The sequence below is a fragment of the Pelobates fuscus genome, chromosome 7, assembly GCF_036172605.1.
Source record: "Pelobates fuscus isolate aPelFus1 chromosome 7, aPelFus1.pri, whole genome shotgun sequence".
Taxonomy (NCBI): domain Eukaryota; kingdom Metazoa; phylum Chordata; class Amphibia; order Anura; family Pelobatidae; genus Pelobates; species Pelobates fuscus.
In genome coordinates, this window is record NC_086323.1 from 77,728,982 (window position 1) to 77,741,775 (window position 12,794).

General features: G+C 38.1%; 1 protein-coding gene across 2 annotated transcripts in view; it reads left to right on the forward strand.

Moving 5' to 3' along the window:
* Positions 1-11,936, forward strand: part of NEK7 (NIMA related kinase 7) — a 71,409-nt gene extending 59,473 nt beyond the window's left edge. For both annotated transcript variants that reach the window (XM_063426106.1, XM_063426105.1), the window contains 2 exons: positions 3,013-3,126; positions 11,414-11,936. In XM_063426106.1, the coding sequence (XP_063282176.1) occupies positions 3,013-3,126; positions 11,414-11,524 (225 nt within the window). In that variant the 3' untranslated portion in view covers positions 11,525-11,936. The remainder of the gene's footprint in view (positions 1-3,012; positions 3,127-11,413) is intronic.
* Positions 11,937-12,794: the final 858 nt, after the last annotated feature.

A 12,794-nucleotide genomic window follows, 5' to 3' on the forward strand; every position in this document is an offset into this window, starting at 1 on the left:
GATAAATCAAATGCAAGCACAAAAAGGTTTTAGGAATTTCCATACCAAAACTGTTGTTTTTTTTTTTTTTAAACTAAATATTTGAAGTGGTCAGACCTTTGGAAGATATTCATTTGTGGATATTTGTATCATGCTTTCTGAACTGTTTTCATATGATAGTGGGGGTCAATAAAATTGCTGTACTCTGCAAGATAATGAAAGAGAACTGTCACTTTTGATTAACATAAAATTGTATACCCATTTCAAAAACAATCCCAACCACAGAGGTAGAATCTTAACATATAGTCAAAATAGCTTTAGAAAATATTCTGGTTGCCATACAATAATATACATTTTATGCAACAAAAATATATTAAAGGGATACTACAATGCCAGGAATACAAACAAAATATCGATCTACTTATCAGCGTTGGGTCCTCAGATGTCTCTCGACAAGTGGGCACTAATGTGCATTTGCAGAGTGTGCCACGTGGTCTTTAGGCCACCCGAAAGGAAAGCATTGCATCAAGGGACACAGGGATGTCCTAATGCAGAGTGTTAGGGCATCCAGCGTCCGTTACCGGATCAAAGTCCGTAAACCGCCATTAAGCGCCTCTAGTAGCTATTTGTTAGCCACTGGAGGCAGACTTAGTGCTGCAATGTAAACATTGCAGTGTCTCTGGAACGGCAGTGTATTACATTGCAGCACTAAGTGCAAAAGGGACACTGTGTCCAGACCACTTCAATGAACTGAAGTGGTCTGGGTGCCTATAGAGTTCATTTTATTAAAAGGCTAAATGCTTCTTGTTTTAGAAGACTGTATATTGGTGTAACAGAGGAATTTTGTCTGCGTATGAATCATATATTGTTTATCATTACTGTCAGTATTTTTTTTAAATTATATTTTCAGTACCTGTGTGCTCATAGTGAAGGTGTCCATATTGTGTTTTTTTTTTTTTTTAATGCTGAAATGGAAACTCTATGCTGTATTTGTAATATTATTGCTACAGAACTGACTTAGTGCACATTACTTCCTTGTTGGTTCTGGCCATTTTCAGTCAAATGCTTGTTATAGGTTAGACATTGAGGGCATATATCTAGTCCAAATCTTCCAAGAGAGATGTTGTTTTAATGAAATGTATGAATTAGGGTTATATTGGTTTAAATAAATACTAGGAATATAAACCTGTATTCCTAATGCTATAGTACTCTTTTGTTGGATTCAACCTCTTCTCTCCCAAATTTTTTTTAATTTACAAGCAGAGAGATTGAATTCTTGCACCCACCTGATCTGCCTCCTGGAACATGCTTTTCTTTTGTCATACAAGAGAAGTGGGGATGAAAAGCGCATGCACAGCCAGCACTGCACCCCTCCAGTGAAATGGAGGTTAGGTGTAAGAACCAAGTTAAGCTCTGTTCTCTCAGAGGAAGTGCCTCTACCTTCTGTCATGTAGACAGTCATTAGAGGTGTATTTAACCCTGCAATGCAAGTGCATTGTTGTATCTACTAAACGTCAATGCTTTACATTGCACAGTTAAACGAAAAGGAGCACTGCGTCCGGAACTAATCGTTGAGATGAAGTTGTCTAGGTGCCTTTAGTGGTCATTAAGGACAGTTTTAAAGTGTCCTTTAAAATGGATTGCTCTAAAAAGCTGTTTTTGTGCTAAAATTCTGATCCGGCTCAGCCAACCACTGGATAAGGTTTATTGGAGTTATGTTTCACATAATATATTTATCAAGTGATTGCCTCGCTATTCAGATACATAACATTTGTATTTAAACTCTGACCAGCCACAGCTAAAAATATCACAGAACATGATGGTGGTAGTCTAGCAGGGACAGGAAACTCATTTATTGCACTCAATATGTCCTAAATTACAAACATTGCAGCTTGCATCGTAGTTCCCTGCACACTACACAAGTGAGTCAGTTATCTTTCCTGGGAGATGGGCAAAAGGAGCTGTGTGTAGAAACTAATACACATAAAGGGGGGAAAAAGTTTATCACTGGGATGAAACCTTTTTAGAAAAATTCTGCATGGTTAGTGTCTTTAAGATGAAGTGATTATGGTGCTTTAATGATTTGCGATGATTAATCATACATGGTAACTTTTTTTTTTTTTCAAGACATCGAAAATAGAAGTATCATTCCACATATTCATAATGTATGTTATTTATGTATGTATATGTTTTTTGTTTTGTGTATTTACATTTTTTTTGGTTCACAATACATTTGATACCAGTTTGGGTATTTCTGGATGGTTTTTGGTCAGTTTATTATTTTACACTATGCAGTCAGTAATAACACTCTACAACCGTTCTTGAGGGGATCATGTTGCTCTTACAGATCTAGAACCACCTTGAATGTGGTCCACCTGCGGGCATAACCTTTTGTCTCTCGTTTTTGTCACATCCATGTTCATGTAGTTGGAAGGGTTCAAGGGATGGCTGTGAACCCATTAGACCAACATTGGTAAAAGATGTTTCTTAAGGAGAAAAAATATTCCCCTCTATTGAATTCCATATTTTGTAATTTTCAAAGATATATTTTTTCCCTTTGTTTCAAGAAAAACCAACTTCACTCCTCTAATTTGAACTGGTTGTTAATATGTACATTATTTTGTCTGTTTCTTGAACATGTATTTTATCTTTCATCATAAATGAGGACTTGCCAAATACCTGACAGTCTTTACCAGCCACCTGCTTTGTTATTAACATATAGGGCAGGGGTATGCAACCTTCAATACTCCAGATGTTGTGGACCACGTCTCACAAAATCTCTTACATCTATAATGCTTGCAAATAATCAGTGGAGATATAGTCCCAAACATCTGGAGTGTCGATGGTTGCCTACTCTTGATAAGAGGGGTCTGATATTTTAATAACAGAGGCATTAATGTCTTATGACTGCAAATGGTTTTTTTGTCTTGTTTATTGAATCATGTCCATTACAGCAATGAGTAAATTAAAATAAAAAAATCTAAATGCATTAGGATAACTTTAAATATTTTTTTTTTTCTGTGCCTTTCTTAGATGGCTGCATTGCAAAGCCCATTTTATGGTGACAAGATGAACCTGTATTCATTGTGTAAGAAGATAGAACAATGCGACTACCCTCCTTTACCCTCTGACCACTATTCCGAAGAGGTGAACCTAATTTTAGTATATTAATTGTGTTTTGCTAATTTGGAATAAGTCCTATTCTTTCAAGGTGGCATGTGATGTTTTTGTGTGAACGATGTTCAGTGTTGATGGCCCGAACATTTTCTGCCATACTAGAATGCAGGTTTGTATGTAATTTTCTAAATGTATGTGTGTTGTGCATATTTGTGTTTGTGTAGACGCTTGGGTGTTTTACAAAATTGTTGCAAATTATGAGTGCTGACTACAGGTATTTGATATTTGTGATGGCTCAGATAAATTCAAATGCGATTCTATAATGTTACATTTGTACAGTGTTGTGTGGGTAGAAAGACCGCATGTGTATTTTCTTCCCACATTTCTTTGCCAATTTTGTGGTCTAATATGTTAAGAGTATTTTAACGTTTTTATGCTAGAAGCACAGGCACAATATCTAAATGAATCACCCAGCTACAGACGGCTGTTTATCCTGCTAGTGCTACCTTTATTCACAGGTGGAAATCTGTATGAAGGCATCAAGTTTCCAACTTTTATAAAGACACTCTAAGCACCATAAGAACTCCACTACACCTTATTTGTTATGGTGCAAAAAAGATATAGATGCAGTTCTAGCTTTTGTCAAACCATATAGAACTGCTTTTGAGTTCTCCCAGAACTCAAAGCACATGCATCCATCAAGTTCAGCCTTTCTCACATCTATTTTTACTGTTGATTCAAAACGAGGCAAAAAAAAAAAAAACACTAATTGAAATGCTTAACAATTCTGCAGCAAACCATAAAAAAATATATATATATATATATATATATATATATATATATATATATAATATTTCTTGAACCCAGAATGGAAGTAAGATCTCTTCTTGGATCAAGAAGCTATTACCCCACTAATTAAAATGATATCCCTGTATATTGTGTTTGTACGTATTCACCCAGTTGCTGTTTAAACATCTGTACAGAGTCTAACAAAACCCCTTCTTCAGGCAGATAATTCCACATCCTTTTTTTTTTTCTTACTTTAACAACAAACTTTCCTTTGACTCATACTAAATCTCCTTTCTTCCAGTATAAATGTGTGACCTTGTGTCTTATGTATAGTCCTGTTTATGAATATATTACCAGACAACAGTTTGTATTGGCCCTCATTATATTTGTAAAATGCGATCATATCCACTCTGACACACCTTGACAAAATCCAAGTAGATCCCATCCACTGCTATGCCCTAATCTATACTTACTACTTCATAGAATGCAATTTTGTTGACATGAACTATGTTCTCTAAAACATGCTGATTTTTGCCAATAACAATGTTCTTCTCAATGAATTTCTGAATATTTTCTACTACTAACCCTTCAAATACTTTACCAACCCACAGAAGTTAAGCTCACATGGCTCAAATGTCCAGGCAAATATGTTCATGTTTAAATATCTGATCTACATCTGCCTTCCTCCAATCCTCCTGTACAATTCCTGAAAGAAAAGAATCCTCAAAGATTAAAAAACAGAGCTTCACTTCTTTCCACACGAGGCTCACTAAGTACTTGTGGGTGAATGCCGTTGGGCCCCAGAGCTTTGTTTACATTAACTTTTAGTTGCTGCACCTTGTCTTGAATCATCCAAGCACATTTTGTTGTGCAGCAATCAATTGTATGTCTCTTGCCTTAGGTTCCTCCTTAATATATACTGAGGAAAAATCGTTATTTAAAATGTCTGCCTTTCCCTGTTTTTTTTTGTTTTTTTTTTGTCAACGAACACACCCAGAAGTGTACCGACACTTTGATTTTTTTTTTTTTATTTATGTTCTTTAAAAAAATGTTGGGGTTGTTTTTTGCTTTTTTGAGCTTAAAGGACCACTCTAGGCACCCAGACCACTTCAGCTTAATGAAGTGGTCTGGGTGCCAGGTGCCTCTAGGATTAACCCTTTTTTTTTATAAACATAGCAGTTTCAGAGAAACTGCTATGTTTATAATGGGGTTAATCCAGCCTCCAAATCCTCTAGTGGCTGTCTCACTGACAGCACGCAAGCGTCCATAGGAAAGCATTGTAAATGCTTTCCTATGAGACCGGCTGAATGCGCGCGCAGCTCTTGCCGTGCTTGCGCATTCAGCCGAAAGGGAGGATCGGAGGCGGAGAGGAGGAGGAGAGCTCCCCGCCCGGCGCTGGAATAAATGTAAGTTTTAACCCTTTACTCTCCCCAGAGCCTGGCGGGAGGGGGTCCATGAGGGTGGGGGCACACTCAGGGCACTATAGTGCCAGGAAAACGAGTATGTTTTCCTGGCACTATAGTGGTCCTTTAGTTTAAGACACCATATTGTGATAATTATTTCAGAGGTTCTCCCCTACTTGAATGTTTGTTATAACCAGATCCAGACAAGCTACCTTTCTAGTTGGTGCTTATACCAGTTGTGACATGAAGTTGTAATTTAACAGGCTACAAAAGCTGATTCCCTTCCAGAACTACTAGTCCCTCCATCTCCATTTATGACCGGGTAATTAAAATTGTGTTACTCCGAAACTTTTCCAATTTTCTCTAGCAGCTGTTCTTCATCATTAATATTAACATTGGGTGGTTTATAACATATCCCAACCAATAATTGGTTACCCTTCTTTTGCCCAAGCAGAAATCTACCCAGAGAGCTTGTCACATTCCACTTGTTTAATATTTGTGTTTAACTCCTGGTACACACACACACACACTCACACTCACACTCTCCACCACCTTTCTTGTTTTTTCTCTCCTTCCTAAAAAAAAAATGTGTAACCATTTAAGTTAAGTGCCCAGTCATGTTTCTGTCCCACATTTTATTTAGGCTACTTGCATTAGTAAGCATACATGTAATATTATCACGAGTCTCTTGTACTTTGTGTAAATTTCTAATACTATTATACCTCCTCTGTTCTGATATCCACCCTCTTTGTGCTGAGCAGAAGCCCATCTCCTTTCTGTCCTTTCAGTCTACTTAAACCTAACCATCCTGTCTCCCAGTACAGCAGACCCGCTTACATTTAGGTGCAATCCATCACGGCTATTAAGATTGTACCCAAGCACATAATCAGTCCAGTGCTAATTATAAACCAATTGGAACGTTTACTAGTATTGGTTTACTGTCTTTTGACAGTTTTATGTACAGTTTTTTTTGGTCTGTATTTTTTTTTAACAGCGCAAAGTAAACACTTTTTTTTCTTCTTTCAATTTTAAACACACATGCAGTGACAGCACCTAAATATAGCGACCATGTATGCAGCTAGCTTCTGTTCGTCTCTGTGCAGTTGACTGCTAGTTGTAATGTACAATGATGGGATGAGTGTCAGGGGCAGCCTTTTGTTCTGACACTCACGCTGTCTCCTCCTTTCCTCCCCCTTCTCTTCTGTGGTTCTCCCCCCCCCCCCCCCCCACTTTTACTTTTTCATTCTGCACATGAATATTTCACATATCTGCATCCTCATCGCCTATTCTCCTTGACTAATTTTCAGACTGTCCGCATTTGCATTTCACATGGTAGCTTATTAGTAAGGTATAGGGATGCTTCAGGATGGCAGTTGCCATGGCGACCTTCAGGGGGATTATAATGAGGGTACCACACAGTAGAGCGGCTGTGCCGGTCCTGCCTGCAGGGCTACGATACTGCAGCTAAGTGTGAATACGGAGTCAGTGCCCAGGGGCACAAATCAAAAACCTCATGCCCCACAGAAGATCTTCTCCCAGTTAGAGACAGACACTTTTTTTCTGTAGCAAAAATGCTCAGTTTCCACTTTAAAGCCACAGTCAGAAAAATAGAAAAATACAAGTCTTCACCTTAAATTAACTCCCTCGCTGCTAAAATTCAAAGTAGTGGCAGAGTCTCTGCCTCTCCATAATTTATTAAGACACTAAGAAGGGGGGGGGGGGGGGGGGGAGGTAACCGGCAGGAAACCATAGAGGGGTAGGAAAAGTTTTTTGTTTTTATTTTCTTTACATTTTATTCCGAAAATGTAAAAAAAAGTATATAACGTGTGTTTTTTTTTTTTTATATCTCTTGAATGACGGGCCTGATTTCTTTTTTTTTTTTTTTCTACTGTCCTTATGGATACTTTGGCATTTTGAAGAGTACAGTAAATATGAACTCTGAACAAACACTAAGCCCTCAATGAATACTATCTTAGCAACCTACTTTTATACCCTAACCTTACCTTTTGTGTCACTCTACCCCACTCCCGCTAGCATGTAAGCTCATTGAGCAGGGCCCTCAACCCAGCTGTTACTGTGCGTCCAACTTGTCTGGTTACAAATAAGTTTGTTAGTCCACCCATTGTACAGCGCTATGGAACTTGTTGGAGCTCTATAAATAATAGTGATTTGTTTCACATTAAAGCTCACATTTTCTGATTACAGCATGGCTTTAAGATTATCTACAAATTTTACCAAACTGTAGACCTCATAGATGATGTGATTTGATCCTCATTATATTTTACTGTTGTGAGATCTTTTACAGTAAGCTACAATTAGTCCAATGTATACGTGTATGCTGTCCTGTTGTTAAAATTCAGTAACAGGAACCAAATAAAATAAAACAAAGATTACTTCTCACAAGTGATCTATAGAAAGTGACATTCTTCCTCCACCTTCCCCAATTGGTGTGCCAAAAGAAAACAAATGTTGAATTGCTACAGAGATTAATGCTTCCAGTCTGCCAAAGTTATTTCAGATTTTTTGGTGATATTTGCAAGGTGGTGTAGCATTTGCTCATGTATTTTTTTTTTTTTTTCTTCCAGTGTTGGAATACTGTATTCCATGAATGCATCTGGAAGAGTATAGTTAGACTAATGGAAATGGCTAATCTGTAGGAATTTATAAAAATGTACTATGTCCCTTTGTAGTATGTTGTGCCTCGGAAGTTTTGTGTGGTGCGGTTTTTCTTTTGGGTGGGAGGGGTGGGTCAGATTTTTTTCAACTGGATAACACAAGTATTGATAACTGTCCACCCCAGACTGCTTTTTTTTTTTTTTGCAAAACCAGTTCTCCAATGTTCTGTTGCTTATTCTATATCCAAAGATATATCCATTTATAGTCCAATTCTTTGATCAATATAGGCAGGTTTTACTGCTTATTTTTTCCCCTACGTTTTGGAAGCAGCAGTCTTTCCTAGCCCTTACATTAGGCACAATATACATTCAAGTACTTGGACAGGTAATGGCAGAGGAAAAAACTAGCCTGAGTGTCTTAAAATCTGTAACTCAATATTTCAGAAGTACCTAGTCCAGAAATTATGGCATAAGTGAAATTTTTGAACCACTTTGATCCATAAGTCTGTGTAGTGTGCTTGGCATGTGTTTTCTGTTGGGTGTCTGGTATTATTATGAACATTCACCCGTCATCTTGTCTTGACACTTAAAGGAACACTCCACTTCCCAGATACAAAAAAAAACACTGTTTTGTAGATATAGCCTCCCCCAATGAAACTAATGTATCCATTTAATTGAACTTTTTTTATTGGGGATATATCTAAAACCAGCTTGCGAATGGTGCAGTTCTCTTGTCTGCAGTCTTTACAAGTAGTCTTCTTCTTACCTAGCTTAGACTTTCTTTTTTCGAAAATCAGATTCCCCAATGCACCTCTAAGAGAAGTCTTTGCAAGGCAGGTGCTCTGGGCATTTGCCTGCCTCATGAGCTTTTAGCTCCGCTCAGCTAAACGAACAGGAAGTAGCGGTACTGCTTCTCTTATAAGTTTATATTTAGCTTGATGCACTTCTGGCTGTCTTTTAAAGTTGCTAATTTCTTTTGATATTTGCACTTTTTATAAGCTGGAGTGTTTCCCCTTAATCATATCTTCTCAGCTCCATGCATTACTTAATACAAGCCAGTTTTACTAAATTGTAGTAGTAAGCAACTGAGGGATACGTCTTGTGCACTTTTGTTTTGAATATTTTTATTGTTATCACAATTTAAACACGTACATCAAACATATTTGTGTTATAGTAAGTAGTTTCCCACGCAGGGGCATAAACATCGGTATATAAAGATGAATGCATTTTGTCACCTACACAGAGGCGGATTTGTCTTAGCCTGTATAACATATAGGTTCACATTCGGTTGCTTGTGTTTTACATCCGTATGACTTGTGGTGCACATTGATTGAGGTTAGACTCTTGTGGACTTTTGTGTCTACAGTGTTTACTTGATCTTGGACATTCTAAAAAGTAAGAATCAACCCTCACCCTGACCCCTGTTTTCTGTACATGCTGAATTGGCCAAAAGCCCAAAAAACTTTAAAACACACCCCAGCCTCCAAAGCCAAGTATTTCAAGGATTAGGTTTTAAAAATAAACCTCATACAACTACATAGTCATCATTAAACCAGAAGTATGAAAAAGACTTTAGCCCTAATAGGGTAAAATGTCTGTCTGTCTATAAGAGTCTTCTAAAACTGGTTATTGATTGACTTAAAGGGACACTATAGGCACCCAGACCACTTCAGCTCATTGAAATGGTCTGTTTGCAATGTTCCTTAACCCTACAGTTGTAATTATTGCAGTTTCTGAGAAACTGCAATAATTAGCTCTCAGGGTTAACTCCGCCTCTAGTGGCTGTCTACGAGACATAGTGCCAGGAAAACGACTTTGTTTTCCTGACACTATAGAATCCCTTTAACTTAAAGGAACACTTTAGTTTTAGAAATACAAAGCTGTATTTCCGAACAATAGTGTTTCTCTGCACCAGGCCAAGCCACCACAATGAAAGGGTTAAAAATCCTTTAATAGGATTTTCAAGACACTGGATGTTCTCATGCAAAGCGTCCGGACTTCCAGCTTTATTTAGTGGCGTTAAACTCTGTGCAACTGCAGGAAGCGTCTCTAGTCTCTATGTGGGAAACAGCTACTAGAGGTAGTATTAACCCTACAATGTACACATTGCATTTTCTGTAAAACTGTAATGTTTTACATTGCAGGGTTAAGGAGACAGGGGCACTATATTCAGACCACTTCATTGGGAGGGCTCAGGGTGCCTCAAGTGTTCCTTTAAAGAAAATACTTAATAGTATTTTATGTGCAATCCTTTAAAAATTAAAATGATTTGCATATCTATTCAGGCCAATTGCTGAATGCAGTCATCACATAGACAGTTCGAATCTGTGATATGCAGAGTTGGTATATAAGTGTGTTTTTACCTGCAGTGCATACCCCTTCTTAAAAAAAAAAAAAAAAAAAAAAAAAAACCTCAATCTTATTATGGCCTCACTTTAATAAGCTTTCCAAAGGATTCAATACTGTTGGGAAAGTTTCCAACTGTTTTATTTGCAGATGTCTCAGTTAAAGGACCACTATAGTGCCAGGAAAACACTTGTTTTCCTGGCTCCGTAGGGTACTTGGGTCCCCCTCACCCTCTGGGTCCCCCCCCCCACTGTGCTCTAGGGTGAGGAAGGGGTTAAATTCCTACCCTTTACCAGCGCTGGGCTCCCTCGGCACTGGGGAATCTCCTCCTCCTTCTGCCGTCATCGGCTGAATGCGCATGCGTGGCGAGAGACGCGCGCATTCAGCCAGTCTTATAGGAAAGCATTCTCAATGCTTTCCTATAGACGCTGGCGTCTTCTCATTGTGAAAATCACAGTGAGAAGCGCGGAAGCGCCTCTAGTGGCTGTCAATGAGACAGCCACTAGAGGCTGGATTAACCCATTTGTAAACATAGCAGTTTCTCTGAAACTGCTATGTTTACATCAGGCAGGGTTAACCCTAGATGGACCTGGCACCCAGACCACTTCATTAAGCTAACATTTGAAAATTGTTAAAGGGACACTATAGTCACCCAGACAACTTAATGCTCAATGAAGTGGTCTGGGTGCCAGGTCCCCCAGGTTTTAACCCTTCAGATGTAAACATAGCAGTTTCAGGGTTAATCCAGCCTCTAGTGGCTGTCTTCTGAAAATCGCGTGCAGAACGTTCATAGGAAAGCATTGAGAAGAGCGCCGCTCTTGCCGCACATGCGCATTCCGCTCCACTCGGGAGCTGATGTCGGGAGAGGAGGGGTCACCAGCGCCGAGGGAGCCTGGTGCTGGATAAAGGTAAGTGTCTGAAGGGGTTTTAACCCCATTAGCCCAGCGGGAGGGTTATATAGTGTCAGGAAAATGAGTCCAGTTTTCCTTAATATGTCATTTGAATGGTTTAGAACTTGTATCCTGTTGTGATAAGGAATAACATGTTCCTAGACGTGGTGTAGGTCTCACTAACGTGTACATAACAGTGAATTGCAGGTACTTGCAGTTTGTACAGATTATAACCATAAATGTTTTTTTTTTTTTTTCCTCTTCTCCACAAAAGCTGCGGATGGTGGTGAATACTTGCATCAATCCAGACCCAGAGAAGAGACCAGATGTAACGTATGTTTACGAGGTGGCGAAGCGTATGCATGCCCGGACCGCCAGCAGCTAAATGATGCATCAGGAGTCTTCCTGCTTCTGTCAATCATGATCACGTGTTTTTTGTTTTTATTTGTTTGTTTTCTTTCAAAATATTAAACCCATTATCATTACTCTTATGTTACTGGAGGGGTCTGTAACATCCCATACCAGCAAAGGGTAGATATGTCAATGTCCTAAAATGTACGATTCCCTTGTTGGTGAAGAAGTTTAATAAACAGATGCTGTAGACCTTCTCTTCTGGACTTTGACGTCCACTCGCCTGTCTCAGTAAGTATTACTTTGGCAGTGTGTGTATGCAGATATGTCATTAGTTGGTATTGCTGCAGTTTGTTCACTTTACCTGGAAGAGCCACAAATGTCTTTGTTCTTTGTATGAAGGGTGAATTCTAATAAAGAATATTTCAATAGGGAAAAGTCTCAAATGCTCCCAATTATGTTGGTCAAAGACTTTGATATTAATCTTTAACCTGTTTGGCACTGCATTATTGTATTGCAATTACCCCTGTGCACATGAAGGGTTAAAGGTCTCAACCATCTCAATTCATATCACCTGCAAACATGAAGTTTTAACTGAAAGTTTAGTTGTTGTACAAACGGAACTGTCTGGCTGATCACTTGGCCTCTTAGACGTGGAGGGGTTGGGGTGGGTCTTTAGTGCCTTTTACAATAACCCTATCTGTGCCTTTTGATAAATATACACATTTCTGCCACAAAAAATAACCTATCTTTTTTAATTTTGCTTTTTAAACCTTCCCCTGGTTGTAATTGCAATGCGTTGTGCCTTTTTAGCATCTATAGTTAGTTCTGTTCTTGTTAATGTGCAATTTTGTTTATTTTTACTGCTCCTTTTTTTTTTTGTAAAATAGTTTTTTTGTTTTTATACATCTGTGTGTATATATATATATATATATATTTTCATAGACAAAGCCTTTTCTCAAAGCCAAAGATGAATATGAAATACCATTTTTGTCCACACACGTTAATGTAGTCTGCATTTATTAAAAGGGTACTCCATGATAAATTTACTACCCAATTTATTGTAATATTTTAAAACTATGTTCAATAAAAAAAATAAAAAATAAATAAAAGTGGTTTGGTGTGCTCTTCAGTTAAGAAATTGTAGATAACTATTCTCTGGACTTCCCTTAATTTCACTTTAAAGAATATTAAGCAATTGTGAAAATATACATATACATGCATTCATGGAGAGCCACTCACTAGTTAGTTAAAATGAAATGTTATCCTCTTTAGCAAATTAAGCTTCTCATTCCCCTTTAAAG